A 15,970-nucleotide genomic window follows, 5' to 3' on the forward strand; every position below is an offset into this window, starting at 1 on the left:
AAATAATCTTCAAACTTGAAACCTTTTTATTGTTATATGGATATATATTATGATAGCAAGAAGATTTAGCAACTTGGCTAATTTTTAAAAAATTTGTTCATGAAATAACATTATTTTTGTTAAAACAGTAGTGGAATGAATCTTTTCTTTCTACATTTAATGTGTTAGGTTGCTTCCAAGACAACTTCCCAGCCAAAAAAAAAAGAAACAACAGTCTGAGACTCACTTGAGTGTTTAATTCAAACCTATATTTGTAGTTTCTAAAATGTTGATCCACAGACCACTTTCTTGTTACACATGTGTACCAACGAAAACAAAAGGCAGAGAATCACTGCCATCCCTACAAAAGGAATGGCTCCTTTTCTAACATTCTTTAAAAATATACATTGTACAGTCTTTGCGCCTCACCAAAGGTGGCAATGTAATAAATACACTGGCTTAGTTCTCCTCCCTGTTCAGCAAGGTCCACCAACTACCTGTTATAAGCCCTCTCCTTTTTGGATTTCTCCAGGGCTTTGTCCATTGTTTTCTCGTTCTCCCCTCGACATTTGGGACAGTACCACTTGCCCTTTGGTTTATGATTCAGTCCTACACAGGAGAAGTGGAACCACTCGATGGGGCACTCGTCATTGTCACAGCCGATCATTTCTCCATAGGAGACCTGATTGCACAGACAGTACGTGGGCTCGTTCGGGTCGATGGGAAGGTCTGCAGGGGATGCTTCCCTCTCTGCTTTGGCCTTGGAGCGTTTCTTCTTCTTGGAGGCCTTTGCTTTCTTCTCCTTAGGCGTTCCTGAGGTGATGTCATCATGGTCGTGATTATTGGCTGCATTCTCCCGATTTTCATTGTTGCGCTGTCTCCGAGACCTCTTGTTATTGGGCTTTTCTGCCTGTGTGATTGTCTCGTTCTTGGACTTATCCTGGCCAGCTTTGCCACTGTGGCCAGTGGTGTCATTGACCTCTTGGTGTGCCTCAAAGAGTTCCACGTGACTGTCTACCTGCCTGGTCCTGTTCTCCACCAGCTCCACCATCTGACTCACAATCTGGATCTTCTCATCGCCCAGCTCCTGGCTCCGGATCAGGGCTCTCTGAATGCAGTGCAACACTCTCCTCTTCTGGTTGCTGTCCGTCTCCCGTTTAAACTTCTCATAATACTCATCTAATTCCTTCAGGATTTCTGCAAAGGAAAAAATAAGCATTACACCCACACTATAAACACTATCAAGGCTTTTATTTAATTCTCTAGTCTGTGAAAATGTAATTGCAAAGGACAGAAATAATCAATGCAAGGCTTCTTAGTATGAAAAATCTTATAACTTGTATATCCTTTCTCAGCAGACTTTTTCTTTTTCCTGTTGAAAAAAATCCCTGAAACTGAATACAAATGTCAACACAGTTCTCATTTAGCAAAGTGCCAAAGTTCTCCAAGGGATTCTGTGTGTGTGTTCAGAAGCATAAATAACAAATACTCCTGGGATGGGCAATTAGGGGAAAAGTTCACATTTAGATGAAGCGCTAGGGTCCAAATTTTTATTTTCAATAAAATTAGTGACTATGTTCTACATTTCCATTGTTTAAATTAAAGGCCTTTATTCTTTTTATTTTATGTACTAATATCTACAACACCCTATGAGATTACAGCATATATATAATATTACTTATGGCCCTGGCTGGTGTTGTTCAGTAGTTAGTGTCTCTCTCATATCAATATTTCTCTCTCTCTCTCCTACTCCCTCCCTCCCTCCCACTCTCTCTAAAAAGCAACAGAAAAATATCCTCAGGTGAGGATTTATAAAATAATAAAAATGTTACTTATAACCCAGAGCTTCAATTTATCAGTCACATCATTTTCATCCTAGCATGTTATTTCTCTGTATTACTGAAAACAAGCAAGGTTTCACAACCTGGCCTTGCTGATTTTGCTTGTGCATTTACTGCTTAAAACAATAATATGTTTATAGCTATAGATTGTAAAACATTACTAAAATTACGAATAAATTTAAACCTTCTCAGACAGGTAGGAAGACAGTATATGTGAATTTAAAATGTAATTAGGCAATTTCTCAAGAAATAAAAGCTGTTAAAAAATCTGACTGAAATAAGGAAAATAAACATTCTTGCCAAAAGCCTAAACAAACAGGTAGAAATTTCCAGTTATTTTCCCAAATAGTACAGTTAGATAGTATTAGACTTTTCTCCTGAAAACCTTTTGCAGGCTCTCAAAACCAGAGAATCCTACTCTCCATTAGGAAGTGTGTGTGGAGATGGGAGAGAAATGTATAAAATGTGGCCATCACCCAGATTTTATCTCCAAATAGTTTTAAGGAGTAAATCTAAAACTAGGGTAAACATATGCACTTAGGCAAACACTGAAGCTTAGGTAAACTGTAAGTATTGTTTTCCAGGCTATATTCTTAAACTACAATAACTCTGAAGGTATTTCCTAGAGAAACAATGTAGACAGTCTCTCACCGGAAAGGAGGAATGCACAGCCTTACAGTCTCTTATAGTAATTAATTCTGAAAATAAATAGCTACGCCCAACTTAACCCAAGTTCTATTTCATCTTAAAATGAGTTTCTGCCATTTATTTTTAAACAAACTGCACATTACAGAACTATCATTTGGCTTAATAAGTAGCCAAATTTCTAGAGACAGTTTTAAGATTTCATAGAGAAGAGGACAATTCTACCATATGGCTAATTTAAAATTTTAATAAATACAGCTTCTTTTATATCACAAACAAGTTTACATTCATGTGAAGCCTCTCTTGTGGGAGAGAAACAAACATCACAAAATTAGCAATAAGTAATTGTTACCTTCATAATGGCATGTATTTCTTGGATGCCCCAAGCAAAGTACTCTATTATAAACAAAGCCCTGTAAGTACAAAGGTCTGTAAAGAGGAACACCAGGGCTAACTAGGGAGGCATCTGGCCAGGATACCCATTTCTTCAGCCCCATCAGCTCAAACTGCTGCTGACCCTCTCACCTAGAAGTGCTCCATAGCAACATTACTGTAGGAAAGGAATGGAACCATGAAAGAAATTTTAAGGTTTAAATAAGACTGCAGCAAAATTTAATCTGACCTTTCCAATGATCAGAAATGTATTTTAATTTTTACGTAAGGTTTGCACCTAAGTTCTTTATGAAGCTGACTTCTATGGTGGGTGGGATTTAAAAAATAACACCTGAAAAATAATTCAAAAATAATTTTGAATCCAATAATTCAAGAATAACCTCAAATACCATTTAAAATTAGGAAATTATAATTATAATCCATCCTTATGAATTAATCTCCAACTGATGCATACTAAGCAAAAGGCTTAAGCAACTTTGACTTGCAACACAGGTCTTTAATAAAAATAAAAGCTTAATTTTTCAGAACGATGCTGCATTTATAGTAAGTGCCAACCAAATGTGTTATGACTATTATCATGACGGGTAGGCTTTACAGCTCACTCAACAGCACTGGCTTCAGATGTGCCGGGGTGGGGGTGGAATTCATTTTCTCCGCAGGAGCCAAATAAGGACCGCAGCATGTATTAACTGAACAGCGAGACAGGTTTCTTCATAGGAATAAAAAAGAAAGTACCTTTAAGGGGTACGAACGATGTGGATGTTAGGAAATTTTTAGGAGACACTTTTTTTCGTCATCTGGTAAAAGTGCTAATTAACAGTGCCAGTGACCACGAATTCTGCAAAGGCCGCCAAACACAAATACCCCGGTTCTTCAATCATTGCACTACCCGAGCCATCCCGGGCACCAACCACCGAGAGCTCCCGGGCACGGGTCACTCACGTTTCCCCTGTTCCTCGCGGCCGCTGGCCTGTCCCGCGGGTCCCCGGGGCCTGGGTGGGAGACATAAGCTTCCTCCTCGGTGGAGCCAGGAACGCAGCTAACAAGCCTTGCCCCCGGCACCGGGGCGCCGCCATTGCTCCGCAGCCGGAAGTTGCCTGGCCCGGGTCCCCAAGATCAGGGCGGGGCCATCACCAGGCCAATGGGGAGGTGTCCAGCGGGCGACGCACCCCGCCCCGGGAACTACCGCCTATGGGGGGGTCATCGAGCCAAAGGCGGAGGCCAGACGGGGAGCCAATCAGAGAACAGAACTGGGGAACACGGCCCACCCCGCAGCACCAATAGCCAATCCAAGGCCGGAAGCCGGGCGACCCGAAGACATTCAAATCAATTCAACCTCCTCCCTCCTCCCTGCCCCTCTACGAAAGAGAAAAAAGAAGGCCGCGGAAACACAGATCGGTGCCAGTCACAGCGCAAGGCCCGCCCCCATCCGGCCCAGCAACCAATGGCTCAGGAGCGGACGGATAAGGACATTCCATGGGGACGCCACAGCCAATCAAAAGAATGTGGAAGCGGGACGTTCACAATATGCTAATAAGCCTCGTATAAATGTCGCTGCGAAACCGAGTTTCTGGTAGAGCGCGCAGGGGCGCCTCGCTGGGAAGAGGTTTCTGTGCATTTCGCGGCAGCCAAAGGCTTTCCACCTCCCCCCACTCTTCCGTTTCCCTGCTGCGCAGCCTTGTAAACATGAGTAAACTCCGAGTGACGACCTACGTTCCAAACAGAGCCCCCAATGCCATGCCTGACCTGGCAGGAAAGTTTCCCCAACAGCCAACAATTCCCAGCGGACATGAACCCTCCGCTTCTCTCCGGCACTCTGGGTGGCCGGGGCTGCAGACGACGACCCACAGGTCCTCTCCCCTGCCAGGTTCCTCTCCAAGCCCCTGGTCTTAGCGCACGCCCCCCGAGCACAGCACAGATGGTCGGCTTGCCTCATCCTCCCCTCCCTTCCCCACCGTACGCACGGAATAAAGCCCTGGCCCTCCGCAAACTACACCCGGCCGTGTCGTCCCCCACTCGGTGTCCAGTGCCGCGGGAGGGTCGGAGGGGGGGGGGGTTGGGTGGGGGCGACCGGGGCTGCACCGCGCATAGTACCGACCCTAGACTTTATATAACAGATTCGGGACTGGGTGGAGGTAGCCCCGGAGATGGCGAGCAGGGCCAGGGACCCCTCGTCCGCAGCGCCCTCCCAGCAGCCCTGCGCGTAGCCCCATCCCTGCGCCCCTCAGCCCTGGCGAACGCGGCACATCCCTCCGTCTGCGCCGTAGCCTGCGCCCCTGAGCCCCCTCCCCCGCAGCACCCCGCCTCGTCACTTCACTACAAAGAGCGCTTTGCTCGCGCAGCCTGGCATTGAGACCTCTCATTTCTCCTTCCTCCTCCGTGTCCCGGCTTTGCGCACAAGGACCTTGGAGAATCAAAGACGCTCCAGACCTTTTGTTCCTGCCGGGGCAGAGCCGCCGCCAAGGGCCCAGGGCTCCCCGGGAAGGGAACAGGACGACCCACGGCCCCGCGGCGAGCCGCGACCCGCGGGGATGGAGCGGCCGCCCCCGCCCATCCATCCCGCCGTACCTTGGTATTTCGCGTCGATCTCCCGCATCAGCGATACGTTTCTCTGCAGGTCGAAAGGCAGAGACTCGATGGAGTCCAGGTAGTCCTCCACATAGTTCACCAGGTGGATCTGCTCCCCGTTGGCAGGGCTCAACATGGTTCACCGAGATCCCCGGCGACTCGGCGCGGCTTTCCGCTTCCTCCAGCCCCCGCCCCCTCGGAGCCCAGCCCTGCAAAATGCAAACCTCCCGCCCGCCGGCGTCCCCCCTCCTGCCGGCCCCGCGCCGCTACATCTGCGAGCCGCGCCGCCTGGGCCCGGGGACCCGGCGCGGCGGGCCGGGCCAGCGCTCCGCGGCCTCGGGCGCGGGGCGGGCGCGGGCGGGCGTGCGGGCGCGCACCCCGGCGCAGGGGCCGGGGCCGGGCCAAGCGAGCGCGGGAAGGGGAGCGCGCTGCCCGCCGCGCCGCACTTGTCCAACGTGGAAAACCCAAATACCAGTTTCAAACACTTGGGAAACATTCGGCCCCCCGCACAGCGCATGCGCTCCGTCACCCCCCACTGCCCCCTCCCCACGGGCCCCGCCCCCGCCGCATTCACGCCCCTCACCGGCCCGGCCTCGCGGGGGTGTGGCTTTGTCTGTCACCTTTGCCGGGGCGGGGGTCGCGGGGGCAAGAGGCGGCAGTGGAGGCGCAAACTTTACTATGAGTTTCGTACTTGGAGGCAGAGCCTGTTCGGCACCGCTGCATGCCTGCCGGGTGACGCGGGGTGGCAGCCAGACCCGCCCAAGACCCAGACGGAACCGGCCCTGCCGCAGGACCGCCGCCTCGAGAGCATCGCACGCCTAGGCAGTCTCCCGGTTCTCCCCACTCAGCCCCTCAAGCTCTAGTGCCCACCGCGCAGCAGGGGTATATGTACGTCTCGGAACAGACTGACAACTCCGTGAGCCAGTCCACTGCCTCCTTCATTTCAGTGGCCCAATCAACGTGAAGAGAAGGCGGGACGAGGCCAGCTAACTCCTCCAGGGCTCTTAACTACTACACAGTACTAGAAACCCGCGTCCTGCGGAGGGGTGGAGACAGGGCGGCCCGAGCGGGGCGGAAGTGGTGGCTCATGCGCACTTGTGTGGCCAGGGTGGCCGCTGGCCCGCGCGGGACACCTACCATTTAGTGGCCGGACCACCACTCCCAGCAATCTCGGCGGCTCGCGCGCCTGCGCGGTCCTCACCGCGCTCCCTTTGTGTCACTGGTCAGAGCCCAGCACCGAGCGGCCTGGAGACAAAGGGGCCCGCGAGGGGAACTGCTTCCGGCCCGGGCCCTCGCAGAAGGGCGGGTGACCTCGACCCCTTGCAGCCTGTGCTCTGCAATCTGCTCTCAAACTCAGCTCCTTCACTTCGGGAAAGACACCTAGACCTAAGCCGGACAGGCGTCTCCAGGCGTCGCCGGGATCCTACGGTCTCTCTCCCTGTGCCGTCTCGGCCTCCCCTCCCCAGTGGCTCCTCTCCGCACCCCAAACTCCCAGATTTGGGGCTTTTTTAAAATCCGAGGCACAGACTATCCCGTTGCCTGGACGACGGGCCGGCGCACAGGCCCGCCCCTTACGTCAGAGATTCCGCCTCGGGGGCGTGGCCACCCCGCCTTTGTCCGCGGGTCCCGGCCTGCGCTGCAGCGCGTCCTTCCTGGCCGCGGTGGCCCGACGCGGTCGCCCGCGCTTCCCACCCGTTCTCTGCAGTCTGCCCGTCCTGTCCTCCCCAAGGTGCGCGGGTTGTCTGGTCGTTGTCGCTAGCCCTGACCCCTCAGCCTCGTGACGGCTCTGCCAACGCCGCTTTTCCTCCCCTTTCATTAATTCAGAAGGTTTCACCCTTTACTCCGGGTCTGCCCTTGTGCCATGTGTGTAGGGCACACCGTGTAGACATAAAATAATTACATTACAGTTCTCTCGGACGCACTTGTAGTATTGAGATTCGGGGTGTTCGTGATCCAACAATGGGACAATCAAGTCCTTGGGGAATTTTTAAAATTCCTATATGCAATCCAGTAATATTTCGGGCCAATCCAATTTTTATGAAGTGGGTTACGTATTATCCGCAGTGGTGCTCTTTCCAGCCATCTGGAGGGCGTCTTGTGATATGATATCGGTACAACAAATGAGACTAAATTGAGCTGTTCTGTCATTCGAAATGGATTGTTTACATTGGAACGTTTGTTGCTACGGAGACAAACGACGAATAATATTTACACTTTGAAGTAAATGGGTTGGTTCTTCACTCTTATTTACATTCCCCCATCCAACCCCCACATCTGGAGGACGTTCACTTTGATATTTGGGAAAATGACTTGTTATTTTACTTAAAGATTCACACGTTTTCCAGTCTTGGCCCAGTTAAAAACACATCACAAGAAAAGTTTCATTTCATACAACAAAATTTTATTGGTCTGCACAAGGACTAATATTATGAGATTATGTGGAAACGGACATTTTACATGGAATAAAGAGAGCACAAAGTTGAATAAGAACAACTATAATTTTTTCTCTAAGAGCATGCAAGCAGTTTTATTGTTTGATTTTTGTTTTGTTAATCCTCACTGAGGATATTTTTCCACTGATTTTTTTTTTCTTTTTTTAGAGAGAGTGGAAGAAAGAGGGAAAGATTGATGTGAGAGAAACACATTGATTGGTTGCCTCGGAACCTGCAAACAAGGTACCGGTGCCCTGGACCAGAATCGAACCCGGGACCCGTTAGTCCTCAGGCTGAGGCTCTATCCACTGAGCCAAACCAGCTAGGGCCATGCAAGCAGTTTTAAAGGACAACAGCAAGAGAGAGATAGGTTCTTTTAATGCTTGCGTTCATTGGTTCTTGACTGAATAGTGTTTATATGAACTTAAGAATAAAGGTTAGGAATAATTTATTCCTTCCAACGACAATCAAGCTGGAATTTGGACATGGTTATCTTTTCTAAGTCAGGATACTATCTGAATAATGATTCCTCTTGTATTTCATGGACTTTACAGACATTTAAAACAGAAAGACATCTTATTCATTCAACAAGAAATATTTAATGAGTGCCTACCATGTTCTAGCTACTGTTCTATGCCCTGTGGATACAGTAGCAAATAAGGAGCTTACATTCCATAAGACATTTAATTTACCCCTTTGGGTAAGAAGTCAGTAAATATTTTATTAGCTTTTCAAAGTTATTAAAAGATATACCTTTAGAAAACAGTGGATGACTTCACTGTTTTCTTAGAAGACCAATCGCTAAAATAATGAAGTGTGATCATGCATTTGAAATACATATACCACTAAGGAAAAGTGTTTAATTTTGAAGATACATTGAAGAATCTTGGTTGTTTCAGTTGCTCTTTGGAGTGTAGATAGATACTAAATATTTTTTTCTAAAATGGTATTTCTAGTTTAACTGAAGATGCTCAAACCTAAGGGAGTAAAAGATAAATATATAATTCTTTGTTTTGAGCTTCTTAAAAAATAAATCAACACATTCATATCAAACTTGAAATGCCCTAAACAATACCTTTATCTTTTCTACTTTGGATTTACAAGATTTTGCCTCGAAAGAAAATGTAATACTGAGAACTACCTTTTTTGTTGTCATTTAAGGACTAAGAAATGGCATTCATATTTTGGAATGATTTCTTTTAATGTACTTTCTTGTTCTGACCTAGATTAGGGAGAGGGTCACTTCAAATGAACAAGATTCTCTTTTTTGGTATATAATCTTCCCAGTCACTTTTACTTTACCTTAATATTCAACCTGCAAAAGAAGTCTTATTTTTAACAATAGTTAAATAATGAATTATGTTTATAACTGTTTTGCTGATTCCCAAAAAAACTTAAGAAAAGGTAGAATTGCTGCAAGTCAAGGACTGAACCCATTACATGACCAGTTTTCTTAAGACAGAAGATACAAAAAAAAAAAAAAAGACAGAAGATACATTGTTAATTAAAAAGTCATTATTTCAATGACCAATTCAAACACTGCAGCTATCCAGATTGTGTGCAGGATTTGGTCGGCAATGTTATTAAATCTGTTTTCAAAACTTCCAGTTTTTTCCTTGAATTCTGTGTTCTCACAGATTGCGATCAAGCCTTTTGTTCATTTTCTTATTTTACTGGCACACCTAATAATTGGATTAGAGCTTCCTCTATCAGGTATTTTTTTTTAATGCACCTGGCACCTGGCATATTTTATACTTTTTGAAAAAAATTATTGATTTCAGAGAGGAAGAGAGAAACATTAATGATGACAGAGAATTATTGATCCGTTGCTTCCAGCACGCCCCACACTGGAGAACAGCCCCACACTGGGGAACAAGTCCACAATCCGGGCCCTAACGGAGAATCCAACCGTGACCTCCTGGTTCATAGGTCGATGCTCAACCACGGAGCCTTGCAGGCCGGGCTCTATCAGGTATTTTACCACCCAAATTTCTTCCCAGATGCACAACTGGTGGATTTCATCAGATTAATTCAGCAACCCTTTTCTGAATTTAGTGCTGGTACAGGTCGAGATTCAAAAGAATTTACAATCTAAAAAGTACCGAGGGAGAGAAATATGCCCATTGTACTAGAAACAAGAGTCAATTACAAAATAACACCAAGGTAAGTAGCAGGCAGTGAGGAAAGGATAATACTCCAGTAGAACTTTGAGTAGTCAGGGAGCACTGCTTAGCTTTGATGTTGTGGTCTCCTAATTCACAACAGGTTCTAACATTTTAGTGTTATGCATAGAACATAATTTACATTAGGCTACAGTTCAGCTTGAAACAGACTCCAGGGATCTCAAAAAAAAAAAATTTTTTTTTTAATGCTTTAGGAACACACTGATTTGTCTCTACTTAATTACTGGCCTTTCAATAGAATTAACAAAACAAACACCCCCCCCCCCAAAAAAAAAAAAAAAAAAAGAACTGAGAAATCTCCGTGCTCTTTAAGGACCGCAAGGGCAAAGATTTCTGTGTGTCTATTTTTGTAACACTGTTGTGCAAAATATTAATAGGGGCACGTTTGTCGAGATAATTTGAAAATAACTTCAAGTGAACCCCCCTTTAAAAAGTCCCACTGAAACCGCAACTTAGAATATTTTTGTTCTTGAGAGACTAGGTGATCTTTTAACCTTAACATGAATCCCGAGCAGACACTGCCTACCACGTGTACTAGTACTTGATGAATGGGTGCTCTCCTAGCTCGGGTCTTGCATCCGGAGACGGAGAAAGGGTGTGTTTTGGGGATGCAGACATGCTCTGGGGGTGTGCGTCTCTCGAGGTGCAAACCTGTGTCCATGTTGGAGTGCCAACGTGCTTCGCGAACGCGCGAGGAACCGGCGGCCGGTCCCCGTACTGCGCACTCGGGCTCCCGGAGACTTCCCGCGCCCGGGTCCACACCACAGCAGCGATCTGCGCAGAAGCGGAGAGGTGTCCCTCCCCGGGGCGGGGAGAATGCCTCTTCCCGCGGTCGGGGGCACCGACTCCGTCCCCCGCCGGCGCCCCTTCCCCTCCCCCAGCGCTCCGGCGGACGCCGACGGGCCAGACGGAGGCGGAGCCGCCGCTTCCCGACGGCTAAGCTGGGGTGGGGGGAGCCGGACCCAGTCCTTTCCGGGGTGGGCGCGGCTGTGCCTGGTCCGCTTCCGGGGTGGGCGGGAGCTGGGCGGGTCCCATTCCGGGGTGGAGGTGGCCGCGTCCTTCCCCTTTCGGGGGGGGCGGGGCCCGGCCGGGTACCTTTCGGGCTGGGCGGGGCCGTGCCGGTCGTCTTCGGGGGGAGGTGGGCGGGGCTTGTGCTGGGCGGTCCCTCCCGAGGTGGGCGGGCCCGTGAGTGGGCGTGGCGAGCTCCCAAGCTGCCCCGAGTCCTCTGGTTCCGGGTGGCTCGCGGGCCTGTCATGCTGCGGGTGCTCGGGGCCGGTCTGGGCGCTCCGCTGCTCCCGGCCTCGCTGGGCCTGGGGCCGGGGCCGGGGCGGGCGGTGTCCGGGACGCGCGGGCAGGGCTGGCTGCAGCCTGAAGGCCACGATACGGGCGTCAAGGTGTACAACAGCCTCACCCTGAGGAAGGACCCTTTAATCGTGGGCAGCGCGGACGCCGCCTCCTGGTAGCTCCTGGGATTGTGGGAGCGAGGTTCTGGGGGAGGTGGGGCGGGAAGGATTGGGGGACTGAGCGTTTTGTGTGGAAAGCGGGGTCGGGTTCTCAGGTGGAAATCATTTAGTAAATAATAAAATGCATGGGGGCACCATCGAAGACATGGTATAGTCACAGTGAAATGACAGGACTTTGGTATGAATTTAGCAAGTCAAGTAATAATATATTCCCAGCTGTACATTCCACAAAAGTGGTTCCTTAAAAAAAAGGACATGGTTATAGGATAATCCTAGTTGAGAAGGTGATACCTTTTCTTGCCAATATGTTTCACTTGATGTATTTTAACTTTGTTCCTAGGTATAGCTGTGGGCCCACTGTTTATGATCATGCACACCTTGGCCATGCTTGGTGAGTATCCTCAATTGGAATTTTCGTTTATTTGGGAAAGAAAAGCCTTTTGCAGGTTTTTTTCATCTCTCAGTGTCTACGTAAGAATACTGTATAATTACTATATTCCAGGTAGTGTGGGAAGCACACATGTTACAGTCTCATCTGGCCCTTGTAACAGTTCTAAACACTTACATGGATTTCACAGGTGAGGCAACCCCGGAGGCAATGAGGAGCAGTGAAAGGACCCATTTTGGAATTAGGTGTTTCTTGATGGGCTTAGTGAGGTGAGGCCTTTCCAGTGGCCCTGGAATCAGCGGGTCAGTACTTACGTTTTGCTCCCACTAGTTATTTACTTTCCAACTTTGGACAAGCCACTTTAATACTTTGAGTTCTGGTTTTTTCATCTTGAGATGGGAGGGTGATAGTAGACCCCTGTTTTTGTTTTGTTTTTTAATCCTCACTCAAGGATATATTCATTGCTCTTTAGAGAGAGAAAGGAGAAGGGAGAGACAGAGAGAGAGAGACAGAGAGAGAGAAAGGTGAGAACATCCATTGGCTGCCTCCCTTCCTGCCCCGACTGGGGATCAAACTCACAACCTGGGTATGTGCCCTGACCCGGAATCCAACCTTTTGGTGTATGAGACAGCGCTCCAACCAACTGAGCCACCCTGCCAGGGCAATATTATTCATCCTTTTGAATCTTCACTATTTTATGAGATTGTTGCTTAACACAGTACCTGAAGTGTGATGTGTGGTGAGGGTTCAACAACTGTTGAGGATAAGTAACCTACCAGTGGTCACACATATAGGATGTGTTGGAGCTGGGGTGGAGCCTGGTGTATATCTGATCCCTGTGCTTGGCTCTCTCATTTGTCAAAATTGCTACGTTCCCTAATATTTTGTATGTTCTCTTGTACATCACTTAAACTTGTTATTCTTCAGATTGAGACAACTAGTAAAAGTAAAAAGTTACCTTTGTTTAGCATACGTTTAAAAAAGTATATATCAGCCAGCAACATCTGAACTTTTTTGTGTTTTGTTATAACAAAATAAATGGTCTAGGAATCATTCTTTTCCCCCTTCACTTGGGGCTAACTTAATTATAACAAAGCACATTTTGACCTTTTTATTGAAGCATGAAATATATTGGGGAAATATGAAAATGAATAATCTCCCAACTTGAAAAACATCTCCAGCCGAAACCGGTTTGGCTCAGTGGATAGAGCGTCGGCCTGCGGACTGAAGGGTCCCAGGTTCGATTCCGGTCAAGGGCATGTACCTTGGTTGTGGGCACATCCCCAGTAGGGGGTGTGCAGGAGGCAGCTGATGGATGTTTCTCTCTCATCGATGTTTCTAGCTCTCTCTCTCTCTCCCTTCCTCTCTGTAAAAAATCAATAAAATATATATATTAAAAAAAAAAAAGAAAGAAAAACATCTCCATAAAGGCAGAAGAGAAAGAAAACAGTTTTATTATTGAGTAAGCATTAAACCAGAATGAGATGCACATTATAGGCAGCCCACTAAAATGATTGCAAAGATAGAAAGGAATTGTACTCTTCTGTAGAGCTAAGTGGATACCATTCACTAGTTAGGCAGGGCTTGCAGTGTGGACTTGGGTGATAGAACATTATTTTCATTGACTTCATTTTTAAGGGATGGCTTCCAGGTCCTTGAAACTTTCCTGAATTGTCCACACTGACAGTGGCTTATTTAGTTACTAGAGGCCCAGTGCCCAAATTCGTGCACAGGTGGGGTCCCTTGGGGTGGCCTGCGGGGATTGGGCCCCAGCTCGCGCCCCCAGCCCCACAGCCCTGCCTGGCACCCCACCGTGGCCTGGCACTACCCCCTCACCTGCTCCACCATCCTGCCTGCAGGGTGATTGATCAGGGCGGCCCCACCCCCACCCCCTCCCGGGTGGCTCCCTCAGCGCCTGGGAGCCGCTGCTGGTCACCATCTGTGGGGCAATCAGCAGGGCGATTGGGCCCCCACTCATACCCGCCTTGGCCTGGCGCTGCCTGCTCACCTGCTCCACCATCCTGCCGCAGTCCCGCTCTCGTTGGGGCCCATTGGGGCTGGCAGTGCCTTCACTGCTGCCCGCTGCCAGCACCACATCACTGACACTCGCCATGTCCCACGCCGTCCCCTGGTGGTCAGCACATGTCATAGCGAGCGGTCGAACTCCTGGTTGAACAACTGCCTGAGGGGGCAATTTGCATATTAGGCTTTTATTATATAGGATTAGAAAAATTTACATACATTTTAAAAGATCTGAGGAAATTCTGAAAGGAAGAAGGAGGGGGAGAGTCTCTTATTTTCAACTAGAGAATCAGGCCTTTAACTTATAATTTGCATTTGCCCTTACAAATGCAGAAAAGAGTAGAAATCTTAAGTGTACAGCTGAATGAATGTTCATGGCTCTTAGATGGAGAAACACATCAGTACCAACACCCAAGCGTCCTCTATGCCCTCCTTCATCTCTCCTTTCCCCCGCCCCCACTCAAGGATAACCACTATGGAAGTTTTGCTAATAAAATAAAACCCATTCCTCAAAAAGAGTTATTCTACTCAAGGTGGCCGTTCGAGGCAGAAAATCTTAGTACTACAAGATTTCTGCAAAAGTTGGGAGATCTTGGGGGCAGAGATGGTAGGCATGGCTCCACTGCTCTTAAGGTAAAGTTCAGAATCCTAGAGACATCTCTGTGGTTCTACAGGTCTGTCCTACTTAACTCCCCAGGTAGCTACACCAACCTCTATATAAAACAAAACAAAACAGCCCTAGCTGGTTTGGCTCAGTGGATAGAGCGTCGGCCTGCGGACCAAATGGTCCTGAGTTCGATTCCAGTCAAGGGCACATGCCCAGGGTTGCGGGCTTGATCCCCAGTAGGGGGCAAGCAGGAGGCAGCCAATCAATGATTCTCTCATCATTGATGTTTCAATCTCTCTCTCTCCCTCTTCCTTCCTCTCTGAAATCAATAAAAATATATTTAAAAAAAAGATTAAAAAAACAACAACAACCCAAACCAAACCAAACAAATGTATACTTAACAGGCACAGATAGCACTTGCTATGTGCCACCACTGTTCTAATGCTGTAGAAACACCAGCCGATGTAATTCTCCTGATGACACCAGGTGGCAGTGCTGTCATTTTTAATGTTATTACATTTATTGGGGTAACATTGGTTAATAAAATGATAGAGGTTTCAGGTACACAATTCTATAATCCATCATCTGTATATTGCATTGTGTTCGTTCACTCAAGATCAAGTCTTCTTCCGTCACCCCCTTTTACCCTTTTCTATCTTTCCCCACCCCACTTCCCTCTGCATCCACCCTACTGTTGTCTGTGTCTGTGAGTTTTTGTTTGTCTTATTTGTTCGTTTGTTGTTTTCAGTCTTATATCCCACATAGCGGTGAAATCAAGTTTTTTACTTTCTATCTGACTTATTTCGCTTAGCATATTTTCAGGATCCATCCATGCTGCAAATGGCAGTATTTTGTCTTTTCTGAAGGCCGAGTAGTATTTCATTGTATATATATGTACCACATCTTTATCCAATTATCTATCGAAAGACACTTCAGTTTTTGGTTGTTTCCATGTCTTGGTCACCGTGAATAATGCTACAATGAACATATATTTTTATAAATAAATATCTGCTGGCCCTGTATATGTCTTGTTGGGAGAAGTGTCTGTTCAGGTCCTCTGTCCATTCATTTTTTTTTTAATAATATATTTTATTGATTTTCTACAGAGAGGAAGGGACAGGGATAGCAAGTTAGAAACATCGATGAGAGAGAAACATCGACCAGCTGCCTCCTGCAACCCCCCCACCCCCCACTGGGGATGTGCCCGCAACCAAGGCACATGCCCCTGACCGGAATCGAACCCGGGACCCCCCAGTCCGCAGGCCGACGCTCCATCCACTGAGCCAAACCGGTTTCGGCCCTCTGTCCATTCTTTAATTGGATTTGTTGTTGTTGTATGAGTTCTTCATATATTTTGGATATTAACCCCTTATCGGAGGTGTTTGCAAATATCTTCCCGCATTCAGTTAGTTGCCTTTTTGTTTTGATGGTGGTTTCTTTTGCTGTGCA

At 47.6% G+C, this 15,970-nt stretch overlaps 2 protein-coding genes across 2 annotated transcripts in view; one reads left to right on the forward strand and one right to left on the reverse strand.

Moving 5' to 3' along the window:
- Positions 1-226: 226 nt before the first annotated feature.
- ING1 (inhibitor of growth family member 1) lies at positions 227-5,778 on the reverse strand. Its single transcript, XM_079779055.1, has 2 exons — positions 5,427-5,778; positions 227-1,176 (listed from the first exon to the last, which is right to left on the reverse strand). The coding sequence occupies exons 1-2, from the start codon at positions 5,560-5,562 to the stop codon at positions 473-475; spliced, it is 840 nt and encodes a 279-aa protein (XP_079635181.1). The 5' UTR covers positions 5,563-5,778; the 3' UTR covers positions 227-472.
- A 5,479-nt stretch (positions 5,779-11,257) lies between these two features.
- Positions 11,258-15,970, forward strand: part of CARS2 (cysteinyl-tRNA synthetase 2, mitochondrial) — a 36,381-nt gene continuing 31,668 nt past the window's right edge. The window contains 2 exon segments of the mRNA XM_079779103.1: positions 11,258-11,500; positions 11,845-11,895. Coding sequence (XP_079635229.1) covers positions 11,295-11,500; positions 11,845-11,895 — 257 coding nt within the window. The 5' untranslated portion in view covers positions 11,258-11,294.

Source organism: Cnephaeus nilssonii (assembly GCF_951640355.1).
Source record: "Cnephaeus nilssonii genome assembly, chromosome: 8".
Lineage (NCBI taxonomy): Eukaryota > Metazoa > Chordata > Mammalia > Chiroptera > Vespertilionidae > Cnephaeus > Cnephaeus nilssonii.

Excerpts from the sequence above, each read along its gene's own strand:
- ING1 (XM_079779055.1), bottom strand. The coding sequence starts at position 5,562 with ATGTTGAGCCCTGCCAACGGGGAGCAGATCCACCTGGTGAACTATGTG. Across the intron at positions 1,177-5,426 it reads GATCGACGCGAAATACCAAG|AAATCCTGAAGGAATTAGAT; the intron begins GTACGGCGGGAT and ends TTTCCTTTGCAG.